The sequence below is a fragment of the Pholis gunnellus genome, assembly GCF_910591455.1.
Source record: "Pholis gunnellus genome assembly, chromosome: 6".
Taxonomy (NCBI): Eukaryota; Metazoa; Chordata; class Actinopteri; order Perciformes; family Pholidae; genus Pholis; species Pholis gunnellus.
The window spans coordinates 16355349-16368411 of record NC_136532.1 but is presented as its reverse complement, the minus strand read 5'-3'; the positions used below and the strand labels follow the sequence as shown (position 1 = coordinate 16368411).

The 13063-nt window shown below is 44.6% G+C and overlaps 1 protein-coding gene across 1 annotated transcript in view; it reads left to right on the top strand.

Moving 5' to 3' along the window:
- LOC306698014 (tetratricopeptide repeat protein 28-like) overlaps positions 1–13063 on the top strand; it is a gene marked incomplete at its 5' end in the record, with an annotated part of 155944 nt that overhangs the window by 133721 nt on the left and 9160 nt on the right. The window contains 5 exons of the mRNA XM_079162153.1: positions 4322–4431; positions 7357–7486; positions 7590–7808; positions 9629–9788; positions 11603–11743. Coding sequence (XP_079018279.1) covers positions 4322–4431; positions 7357–7486; positions 7590–7808; positions 9629–9788; positions 11603–11743 — 760 coding nt within the window. The remainder of the gene's footprint in view (positions 1–4321; positions 4432–7356; positions 7487–7589; positions 7809–9628; positions 9789–11602; positions 11744–13063) is intronic.

Sequence of the window (13063 nt, the reverse complement as noted above, 5' to 3'; positions counted from 1 at the left end):
GTTCTTCACACCCCTATATCTACTTTTCTCAGAGGGTTCTTTGCAGTGAGGTGCCAAAGGATCTTTTCACACAGTGGCTGACAGACTCCTGCTTCACAAGTTTCATTGTCCCCTGCAGATTATGGTGAAATAGAAACCTGCAGCTTTGCCTCTCGAAAATTAATAATGTCAGTGACAGTGCAGGGAGCATTTGTCACCGAGGATGTGATAAGTGGAAGCATCCGTGGATGTGAGCTGAATGTCCAGAGCACCAGCCTCACCCGTGCCCACTGACAGACCTCATTCTCAGGAACACCGACTGTGTTACGACCCAAACCCTGTTTGAATCCAGGAAAATTGCAGCTCATATAAGCGGACAGTTGTATATTTCACACTGCAGGGAGTGAATGCAAGAGAACAGGAATATATCTCTTCTATCACTCCTCCATCCACTCTATTAGAGTTAGCCAGGCCTGCAGTGACCCATACACCCTCTGCAGGCCTTCTTGTTGAGCTTTAATGGAAACAAAGGCGACAGGCCATTCTGTCTCCACCCTGTCCTCCTGTTGTCCCCTGCACTGTCCTTGTATTGTTCCTCGGTTTGGCTGTGAAAAAGAACAGTCCCTTCACTATCCTTGACAGCCAATTATTTCTGGTCAACCTACCCAGACCGAAAAGTTGGCAAGGTTTTTTTCCCTTCATTTTTTTTCTATTTTATTCTACTCCGATGGCAAGTTGTGTGATTTTTTTTTTTTCTTTCTTTTTTTTTTTTGTTCTTCATGCTGCATTGCTTGTTTTTTGTTTATCGAAAAAGATTAATTGGAAGGAGGGATAGAAAGGCAGTTCCAAACTAGTGCAGATACTGTTGACAATATGTGACTTCCAAATCAGTGTGTGTGTGTGTGTGTGTGTGTGCGCGCGCGTGTGTGTTTTTGTGTCTGTGTGTCTGTGCGCGCGCGTGTCTGTCAGGTGGTTTTTCTGTGTAGCACAGTAATACAGAATGACGAGGCTACGGTGGAAAACGCATGAAGATTTTTTACTGATGAGAAGACATAATTTCTGTCACTTCAAGTGTTTCTTCACACTGCTCCACGAGTTATCTTCCTGTAATTTTATACTAAAGGACTTTGCACATCGCTATCTCATTCTTTAACAAAAGAGGCATTTCACACCAAGATGCACTTTCCAGCGATTAACGTGATGGTGTCATTAAATCAATGCCGTCATTGTAGCGACTAATGGAGGTGTTTAAGTTTCTCTACGCTTCATTTATGGAACCCCAACTAATGAAATAACAAAATTTACCTTCAAAGGTCAAATGTAAAGATTAGGTGGTATATTGATAAATGCAGATTGAAAATAAAAAAACAAATATGGAATATGCAGAATATAACCTCATGGAAAAAATCCAATTGAATCATGTCAGTTTAAAATGGAGACTTTATCTAATTTGTATTTGAACAGACCATGTTATTATATCTTGGCTTACATTTACAATACATGTATGAGATAGTTACATAATTAACTATACACATGAAATCTGCATGATCTGTAAGAAAGGAGCATTAATCATGTGTCAGACAAATTAGACCAACATTGTAGGTTCATATACAGAGTATGTAAGTGGTGCATTTTCAATATATTATTTTATGAAGTTTTATTAACACTAATAGTTGTAAGAAAACACATTTGAGTAGGTTGGCCTTTGAACAGCTTGTCAGGAGGCATGTAGAACTAAATGTAGTTGGAGGATTAGTATCACTGTGAGAAATGTCTGGACCTTTCATCATGATGTTAAAATGACAGTAGGGGTTTAACTTGTGGCATAGTTAGTTGCTGATATACTTTTTTTGCTTTAAACTTCTGTCGGTCGTTGTGGCTTTTTTATTTCTAGTTTTATTTCCCTACTTTGGCTCGAAACGGACAAAATCTTTCAACTCAACATCTGAGAAAGGGAAAAAATAATTAGGCTGACTCCATTATCTGATCAATTATTAAGCAAGCGCTCACAAATACCAATATATAGTTCTCAACTTTAAATGCAATTTGTGTCACAGTGGGGGTGTCACAGTCCCCATCATGATCAGTATTTATGCTCCATGTCAGAGGTCTGTGGGATTTCTTTTTTTTTTTTTTACAGAGTGCAGAAGCGGGAGTCACAGCAGTGAGTTAGTATCCTGAAACTGTCTCTAGGATTTATTTTCCACAAACATTGTTTATGGTACGCTTACCGTATATGACATACTGTTCTTTTCCCCATGTGGTCATGATCAAAGAGTGCCGGGGTTGTCATGTGTCATGAGTACGCAAGTGCCGGGTTATTTTTGTTTTCGGCACAACACACTTGCGGTTCTACAGAGATTTTGTGCCCGTCTTCCAACGCACGTGCATGTGGCGTCTGCACGTAAAGCTTGTGTCTGAAGCCAGAGGTGCGTGGGCCTCAGGGGCTGCAGAAAATCTCTCACCCAGCTGTCAAGCAGCCTTTAAAGTGTTCTCTAGTTGCTCTTCAGGGTGCAGCCAGCCACGGCCACATCCTCGTGTCAGCCGCTGCGACGTGACTGCGCCTGCGGGGCGCACCAAAGGCACGCAGGGTGACAGTGACAGACACTGAATGATACAGTGTTGTAGAACAGAGGGAATAAGATAGTTAGGGAGGAATGGAGAGAAAGAAAGAGAGAATGGCAGGCGGGCGGAGGGGAATGATAGAGATCGGCATGAGTCATAATTCACATGTATTATTTCACTGTCAACTGGAGAATAAAGAAAACATAGAGTTGGTTGACATTCAAGCTTGATCATAAAGAACTATCACAGAGCAGCTCAGAGAAGGAAAGGTTTTGTGTGTGTGTGTGTGTGTGTGTGTGTGTGTGTGTGTGTGTGTGTGTGTGTGTGTGTGTGCGTGTGTGTGTGTGTGTGTGTGTGCACGCAGATGAAAGGATCAGAGATAGAGTTGAGATGAGTGAGGGGTGAGACTGTCAGAGAATGAAAAGGATAATTTAGATCCGTTTCCTCTCTCTTGCTCCAGCGCCTAATGAGCCCTAAGCAGTGCCGAGTTCCCGCAAGCACTGCCACCACAGTCGAGATGAAACAGGTAGAGAGAGCAGAGGGGGGCCAGAGACACAGGCACGGAGATGAGAAAATGAATACGAGAGGGAGAGGGAGAGAGGAGCACAGCAGATGCATGGGGGGAAGAGGGCAGGCAGGCAGGCAGACGGAGCGAGAGTGTGTGGAAAGATAAGGCGAGAGGGGAAACTGTTTCAGGCTTCAAAGACTGCCGGCTAACGTGGCCATGGAGGAGCCATGAAGTCTATGGTTGCCTGGTGTGCAGGGTCTTGCGGAATAGGCTGGCTGTTTCAGGTCACGCTCTCTGTTCTTGGCTTATCTTGTCCAGCCACAGACTGTTTTCCAGGAATGCCGAGAAAAGCAGACCCGGATGAGGCTGGCTTGGCCCATTTTCTTCTCTCTTTGACCAAAAGCATGTTTAGACCCCTCCATCACACCAGCGAGTAGAGAGAGAGAAAAAAAAAACGTGCAAATACAGAGCCGTGTTAAGTGAGACTGTGCATGAGCAATAGCCTATTGCAAGCTGCAGACTGCTTACTGTGCATTTAGCACCTTGTGGGTGATATGTGGCCCAGCAGCTGTCGTTTTTTTTCTTCATCATTGTCCTCTGTGGAGTGGCATTTTCATCTCAGTAATTGGGCAGAACCAAGTGCTCGGCAGGTAGACTGAGGACACATGCAAAGATGTGACATACGCCTCACTGCTTGAGGGATTGGAAGTGAAAAACAAACTGCATGCTCGCCAGGTGATCTGACACAGGCACGCTCACTGAACATACACACCTAGAGCCACACACACACACACATACATACATGCACATTCTCCTCTGGCTCCTCAAACAACTCTGAGCGTCTCTCAAACAAAGTATCACAATTAAATAGACTTTGCCCCGTAAGTTTGCACACGGTCTATTATTAGCTCATCAATGTGTTTGCAAATATTTGGCGACGTCTTCACGATATTGTGTGGCTTCTTTTATGCAAGCATTAAACGCGTCTTTGTGTTTGCTCAGCCAGTCGATGCTTAGCATTGATTACTATGCAGTGCGATTAGTTCTCTAACAGCGTTCCTCTATGGCAGAGTGTGGGTTATGTGTCCCAGTGTGAGCATTATCTTACAACTTAGGCCAAATATCCAGACCTGTTCGCTGTCAGAACATCAGTACCACGCTATGCTTACATCTGTTACTCTGAAAGATAGCTAAGAGTCTGCCTGCTCTGAATAATTCTTACTCTCATCTCTCTCTCTCATCTGCTCCCGTTTCCTTCCCTCCTGACAGGCCTGCGGCTTGCAGAGCAGCTGGCTCGGCGTGAGGACGAGGCGAAGATCCGCCATCGACTTGGGCTCTCTCTGTGGGCCAGTGGGAATCTGGAGGAGGCCCAACATCAGGTAAAGCATCTCCTTCTCCTTCCTCTTCTTACCTGGACTCACCTTGACTCAACTATCGTCTCCTCTCCTCTCCTCCATCTGGCCTCCTTTGAGAAAATGTAGCACCTCTTGTAGATAAAACTGACCTCTAATAAGCACACATCTGTTGGTCGGGAAAGATTACAAACCAAAGTAGATGTCCAAAGACCTGGTGAAATATACGTTTTCACTAATGCCCTTATGGTTCAAGAAAGGACCCAGAGGAGAGAGAGAGAGCAATAGATGAAAGAGAAGAAAAAAGGTGGCCGTAGAGTTTGAACACCTCTGCTGGCAAGATGCTGGGGAGTGTGTTGAGCTGATAAATGCTGTCATCTCAGCAGACAGGCGACAGATGACTGAAGATTTTTTTTTTGTAGGTATGTGCATGGTCTCAGGAGTCTCAAGCCTCCGCATCACACACGCACTCACTCCTATTCAGCCCACTGCCCATCTGGCAAGCATGGAATATCCCCTTAACATCTCTCTTTACAGTCTATCCACACACCACAGCTCAAAGATTTGATTTCTTTTTCTCAGCTTGTGTATCCACACATAAGTCTGTGAACAGTCAACCAACAGCAGTGGCTGCCACGTGTGTCTGTAGGGATGTTATTCAGCTGCTTTCATTTTGAAAATCTAGTCCAAAACATTTCTGTTATGATACATGCACACGATGTACATCTATGTGACCCAGATAGCTTTCTTTTTCTGTCAAAACGTTAACTTTTGTCTGTTTGCAATTATCTGCAACAAGAGTTGGAAAAGAGACTGGACCAAGGTGGTGACTAGAGCGGAGGCTCATGAGTCATATTGAGGAATTTGTGTTCAATTAAAGCTAAATATTATTCTAGCAAGCCAATGCAACATATTTTCCACTGCATGTTTCCTTTCCAGCGTAATGCTTGACCGTAATACCTTAATAGTGCATATTAACATTGTGTTGTCTTTGTTGCAACATACAGACATCCAGTGCTTTGCCCACATATCCCACAGCAATGTTTACATGTCCCCCCCCCCCCCCCCTCCCATGTCAGCTTGTAGCCCCGGGGTGAATTTGTGGTGGGAAAGGACGCTGTTGTCCTCAGAGTACACATCAAATGGTTATTCATGAGCCGGCCTGTTGCTACACATGACCTTGGTAAATACCCTGACCCACTTCAAACCTCATTTGCGGAGGCTTGTCTTGAAATTCATAAAGCATCCATAGCGGATGAATGAGAGTACTTGATCTCATGTTCCTCGTTCTCTATATATTTAAACCCACTTGTAGTTTAACAGCGTAGCTGCGATCTCACCTTGACACGCTGATTGGCTTGTCCTGATTCTAATCAGCTATTTCAACAGCACATGCTCCCTCTGAGAAACGCTCACATTCATCTATGGAGAAATGAATCAATATCTTCATGTTTACTTAAATATCAGTGGTCTTATTTTATTTTTTCACTTCTGATATAATCGGTCACACAGAATGAGCGTTTACCAGGGAGGTTGTTCTACAGCGATCTTTAGCGGTACATCTGTATCCAGCACCGTTTGTGTTACCGATGCCGTGTGACATTGACATTCACTTAACATGTCAGATAAAAGCCATGTCAATGTCAGTGACGGTAAAACATGCAAGTGCTATCCGAACGCATAGCAGCTGAAGAATGTAGCGCATTTTACCTGTATACCACAGCCAAGGCAAGTCACTGCACACGCAGCACATTTGGGATTGTTTCCCTTTCATCTGTGCCAGGAGGGGTCAGGCCAGAGGAAAAGGCGCCGTGAGAAATTAGTTTAACTCTTAAAGGGATGTCTACAAGCCTAACAGATTAAACTAGCACTGCAGCAATCCGTCCACAGTCCTATCAGCAAAATCAGCCTGAGACCAGCAGCTCCGTCTACTAGCACTAATGCAGCAAAGCGCACAGATTCTATGCTGATCTCTACTCTCCCCGTTCACTCCCTCTGACACACTTTTCCTGCATGACCTTGGGATATGCCAGACGCGCTACCGTGTATGCATATGTGTGCGCACAAGAAACGCACTCGCTTTCGCTCTTTCTTTCTCCTACCCAACCCCGCAGCGCTGATAGAATCCATTTCATCCCCACAAACAACCTTTTCTTCGCTGCAGCTCTTTCTTTGTCTTGTATGAACTGTGGTCAAGCATTGTGAGCCCTCTCTGCTGGCCCAGGACTCCCGGAGAGTGGCTCTATAGCGGTCCCGGTCACCCTACAGGGCTGCCATAGGCGCAGAAATAGGAAATCAATAAAGGCTCCCATGAATCAGCACTCCTGGCTAGCTCCGCTTGGCCATTGTGCAACACTGCTGCCGCCCCACCTCTCCATTGTCTCTCTCCGTCTTTAAATCCAATGTCTGGCACTGGATGGAGAGGTCTAATAACACAGACAGGCCTACTGAGTTCACAAAGACTGTATTTCCTTGGACGCTGTCCGTCCAAGATGCCCGGGTAATGGTTTAGCTTCTCATTGCCCTTTCCCAGGTCCAGACAAATAAGAGCTGTAGAGAGGTTTACTTGTGTTGGATGGTGATTTATCAAGCTACAATACAGTACCTTCTTTAGTTGAGAGAGAAGCAGAATTGGAATGCAGCAAGTCTCATTAGTGGTGACTGGTTGAGGTGGGATTGTGCCATCTAGCGGCCACAATTATTCTCTCTTGAGTCCAATCAAACATGCATCGTGGAAGATGATTTGTTGGACATTTTTATCCATAGTGTCTTTGTGTACCGTGACTGCTTACATTTTAGCATGGGTCAACACCGTAGGAATCAAACCTATAAAACAGGCAGTGATGTTTCACTCAATAATCAGACATGAATCAAAGAGTGATCATATAGTTGTACTTTTTAAGGGAACAAGCCAAGAATATTTGAAAACAGTGTGTTGTTGTTTATCCACAGCTCTACCGGGCTTCTGCACTGTTTGAGACCATCCGCCATGAAGCCCAGCACAGCACAGACTATAAACTCTCCTTGTTTGATCTGCAAACCTCCTGCTACCAGGCACTCCAAAGGGTCCTTGTCAGCCTAGGTATGCCCTTAGACACTTCTCATAGCCTCACTACTTCAATTTGTTGGAAGTTTAGGTTTTAGCCTTTACTTACTGATCAGTATTGAACTCCGAATGCATACAGGTCACCATGATGAGGCTCTGGCAGTGGCAGAGCGGGGTCGCACACGAGCCTTTGCTGACCTATTGGTGGAGCGGCAGACAGGCCAGCAGGACTCGGATCCCTACACCCCAGTAACAGTGGAGCACATCTTGGACACCGTCAACAGCCAGAGGGCCTTGGTGCTTTATTTCTCCATGGCTGCTGGCTACCTGTACAGCTGGCTGCTGGCTCCAGGAGCAGGTAAGGACTGACTTCCTGCTTGGGCTACTGCTCTCTTTGCAAATTGATTTTATTGTGGCGTTGAAATCCTATCATGTCTGTCTGTCTTCTTGTTATTGTTTTCTGTTGTTCTCTCTGGTGTCGGGCACCATCTGAACAATGAAATTTAGTGAGTAGGTTTCAAATTTCCCCCTTTTACTCGGGTAAAATAAATTGTACCTGCTGGCTATATGGTGACACTATGACTTTACACTTTAGCCAATAACTCCTGAATCTTCTTGTTTTTGCTCACAGTCCTTTTTTCAACACATTTAAGCCACAGGCATTTTCTTTTCTAAAGCAATCAAATGCCATGTCATTTTAGGGATGGAGACATACTCCAAATGGACATAAATATCTCAGATCTCTTCTGTCTGTACTGAAACAGCTTTATTGTACATAGTTTAAAGCTATAACAGCTACACAGGTGAAAGCATGTACACAAAAAAAAACGCACACACTTGCTTGTTCTATTCAAAGCGGATAAGAGGCCTTGAGGCTGTAGCTTGTTTTCAGCTGCAGGGGTAAGAAGGCCAGCTTTAACACCAAGCGGCAGTGCCACCTGCCACTCTGCTGTTAGGATTTGCCCCCTGCTTTGCTTCTCACCCCAGAAGACATCTGCCAATGAACCATGCTTATTGAAAGCGACACAGCCAAACAACATCGGCAACATCTTCGCACATGCCAACAGGAAAGCACTTAGCTGTTGCACCATGACAAAACATAATTTCTCTGTCTCTTTTCATCCTGTCTCCTTTGATTTTGTTTCTTTCTCTGCTTTTATTCTGATTTTCCTGCGGTATTGCTGTGCTTTTGCACTTCTTTGTATACTTCTCAAATTCGATCTCTTTTGGTGACAAACTGAGTAACAACACAGACAGAGGGATTAAGATGCGGCTTGTTTTCATGACTTGTGAAATTCCAGTTTCAGAGAGAATAGGCAAAGCTGCAGGTGAACTAAAGTGCATGTCACACGACTCCTCTAGCTGCCACACTGTTAGCTGTTCTTTGGCTCTCTTCTGCTCTCAGCTGTAAAGAGCATAAATGAGAGTCGTGGCCCATGTCCCATGCCTGAACATTTGATGAAATACAGCTTCCAGGCAAACAGATGAACTTGACCCCCAGCACTCGTCATATGGATGGGAGGAACACTACAGGGACCAGTGAAGGATCTTCAAAGTGTTGAATATTACCCCAGGCTAAGAGGGAACCACTTGCTCACTAATCGCCTGTCTGTCACTTCCTGGCATTCCCTGGCATCCAGCTGGCACACAAACATGGCCTGCTCCAAAGAGTCTGCAGTCAATAAAGAGCTACTATGGTTCTAATTACTTCAGTAGTGTACATTCTGTCACATTTTATAGACCTGAATCACATGTACTGTTCATTCGATGCATTTAATGCAAAATATGCATGCAAGCACATGCACTTATTCAGCACTGACACGCCCACAAACACACACATACACAGGCACAGCTCCTAGTGTGCTCTTCCCCGCCCCGTTCTGATGCTTGAAACTCAGCTGAGCTCTCATGGCGGGCAGCAGATGGCACAGGCAGCCTACTCTTATCTTTTATTGAACGTTATTTGTTTTATTTATTTAGCTCAACAGATGCGCTACTGCATGTGGCCTCACTCACAGCTTTCAGTTGAAACCATCCAATATTCCCTCCTGTTATGAGCGAGTAATGCACATGTATAAGTAAAAAAAAAAGATGGTGGTCCATTTTTTTTCTTCTTTTTTTACTTTGTGAGCACCTTAAAGCAGCCATTCATGTTTGCCCTCCCTCCTCTCTCCGCAGGCATCCTGAAGTTTCATGAGGTGTACCTGGGCGAGGGCATATCGGAAGGAGGGTCAGACTTCCAGGAGGGAAGCGTCGGTGGGGTGGTCAGCGGCTCGTCATTGGAGCAGCACATTGCCAGTGCCCGTGAGGCTCTGGGAGTAGAGTCTTATTACAGCAGGTAAAATGTTCACAGCTGTCAAAATGACATGAAAATCCTTCTGTTTGTTAGCTCATTATCCATATCATAACATACTCATTAAGGAGCAATTGCTAGAATGTTTGCCCAACACTGTTGCTGGTATCTAATCTAAATATAAAAAATTCAATTTTGCTGCTATCGCTTATTTAAATAACCCATTAGCCCTGTAGTCTATACCCAACCTGTTCTTTGTTGTTTTTTTCCTGAGTAGGGATAGGAATTATGGCTCAGCACACAAAGAAGAGAACACACCCACATTAACTTTGTTAACAAAAAAAATCCAAGAAAGGGAGTGCAGATCACATTGTTTGATTAACAAGTGCTCTTTGAGCACTTTTATCCGTAGAGATGTCTGATGAAGGGTTATTTTATCATTTAGAAGGGGTGTGTGTGTGTGTGTGTGTGTGTGTGTGTGTGTGTGTGTGTGTGTTTAAAAGAGTGTTATTCTGCCCCATTGCACCCTGTGATGACAGGCCTCCACTACCTTCCTAAAGTACTCCGCTCTCTCGCCAGTGGGGATAAATGAGACGGAATAATGGCTCTATAGCCAGACTATTGAACCTACCAAACAAATATCGAACCTGACAAGTAAAGGAATAGAGAATGGGGTTTCCTGACAATATAAGAAAGAATGAGAAGAAGGTTAAGATGCAGTGGTGAAATCGATTCAAAGAAGCAAAGGCTGGTGGTTAAAGACCAGAACAGACAACAGGGACTGCAGCCGGAGGGACTCTGCAAGAGAAGATGGAAACTTGTGGCGAGATGTATCGTCAGCTAAAATCACCCATTGACATGACACATGTGACTACACCACATTTGACGTTGGCTTCGTTCTCTAGTTGGTGTTTGATCCATAGAGCCCAGCTGGTCTGCCCAGTGCCAGCCTCCGCCACCCTAGCAGCCTGGCCCTCCTGCCCCATTACCAGCTCATTTACTACCCCAATGGGAAGCCGCGCACACACCACTGCGCCTGGATGGGCACAATATGGCACCACTTACCAGCCCATTCATTCTTCAGAGTGGAGAGAAAGGGAAGCCGCACTCTGAAATGAGTGGAGGGAGAAAATGAAGGGGATGGAGAAGAATGGGGGAGAGCATATGCGTTTCAAAGAAAGGATAGTATAGAGAGGAGGGGACGACGCAGCCCTTGTGACAGCTGGAAATCTTGTGTTTTAACAATTTTTTCGTCTTTCAAAACTGAATTAGTATTCTGCATCCAACATTTCTTCAGTCCCCAAAGGTCTGTCAGTATGTAGACCCTGGGTGAATGAATCCCAAATGAGACACATGCTGCAAGGATTTCAAAAAATGGTGTTGGTAGTGCGAGCACAACATGATGAGACATCCCGTGGTGAAAGTTCACACTCAGCTACCATAAGAGCAAGAAGCTGACATAAGAGTTATATGATGTGGGTGCATCAGAGGAGAGGTTCAGGCATGAAGAGAGAGATGGCGGTCGGGGGGGGGAGTGGAGTGTTGGCGAGGTAGTGATTGTGGTGTGGGGGTGGGGGTTGACTCCCCACTGACTGGATCAGCATCACCAGCATTATAATGAAAGGATTTAATTCTGCTTACCATCAGGGTGTTGGACCAAGCCTGGGAAATTAGGCCAAGTGTGTGTGGGATGAACAGTGTGTGTTTCTGGCAGATCAGGAGTGTGTGTAGTTGACTTATCCGCAGAGGAACAATGTAAGTCTGGGTATTGTCTACTTTGCTAAAGTGCCTTTTTCTTGCCAACATTTCAGCAGCTGTACATGTCTCTCACTCCATCTCTCTCTCTCTCTTTCTTTCAGAGGGTGTTCGAGCAGTGAGACAGAGAGTGAGGCGGGAGATGTGTTGGACCAACAATTTGAGGAGCTCAACAACAAGCTTAACTCCGTCACTGATCCAACAGGCTTCCTTCGCATGGTGTCCAGAAACAACCTGTTCAACAGGTAGGAGATTTTTACTAATCACCTGGGGTCTCATTTATAAGCACAAACCGGTGCCTGAAAGAGGCGTTCGCCACTTCCTACGCAAACGTGATCTATAAAAACAAACTTGAATGTGCGCACCCGTACGGAAACTCTGACCTATGCGTAGGAACATTTTGGAGACACGGGGAAATTGGCGACACAGATTTGGTGGTGAATTGAAGCCAGACTGTAGAAATTCAATGTGAGAGGCATCATTACACGTATAATGATGCCTCTCACATTTAATTTCACTTCATATGACACGTTATTTTGCACTTATATATTCTCTTTATCATTAACAGTCAAACCAGCAGTGTTATTTATGCTTGTACTACTGTAGATAATTGTGAGCACATTTCAATTATAAAAAATATAAACCAGCTTAAACCTCAAATCAAATTTTGCTGAATATTTTATCAGCGCTGTCTGCACAAAGGAGAGACCGAACTACCGACACTCGTGGTCAGCTGCGTGTAAAATACCGTCAACTAGCGTGAAAAAACTGCAGAACAGAGCGTCGTTTTCATTAATCTTCTAATACTGTGCATGTATCACCAAGTACGATTTTGGTTTTGAGTAAAATCGCTGCAGTGAGAACAACTTTACTTATTCATTCATGGTTTATTCCATAAGGACAGATACAGCATACTGTACACAGACAAACTGACCATTTATGGTTGAATGTGGGCGTGTAGAGGGCGGGATGTGAGGCTCAACCAGCTTGCGCACATTTACAGGTTGATTTGGGATTTATAAAAGAAAATAGCTCACTGGCAGGCATACGCAAGGTTTTATGAATCTGAATATGTTTTGGCGTACATGCATTTCCTCCTTTGAACGAACGCAAACATTTAGTGGGGATCCTACGCACTGTTTTATAAATGAGACTTCTGGACGTTCCTACACTCCTACTGTGAGACAGCCTTAATCAACAAGCGCTACTTGCACCTACTTTTCCACAAAAAAATGATTACAAATATCTGCTCGGGTAAGGAGATTCATGGTTATCGTGGCTCATCTGTGAAAGGAGTCTTTTCTCCATTGTTTAGCCAGCACAGAGGCAGCACGTGAATCCTCGTCATTAAATAGACTGAGTAGAGCCAAGCGGCTAAAACCTTCATCAACTGCCTCCTCTGATGGGGCCTTGTTTTGTGTGCATGCGTGCCCTAGAAACAGACACCAATGTGGTTTTAAGATGTTTGCCCTGTCTGGGTTCGTTTGTGACAGATTTGCGACTGGATATTTCAGTGAGTCTGCCAGTGGCTCGTTCGGAGTATTATTTAACGATACGAAGCAAAG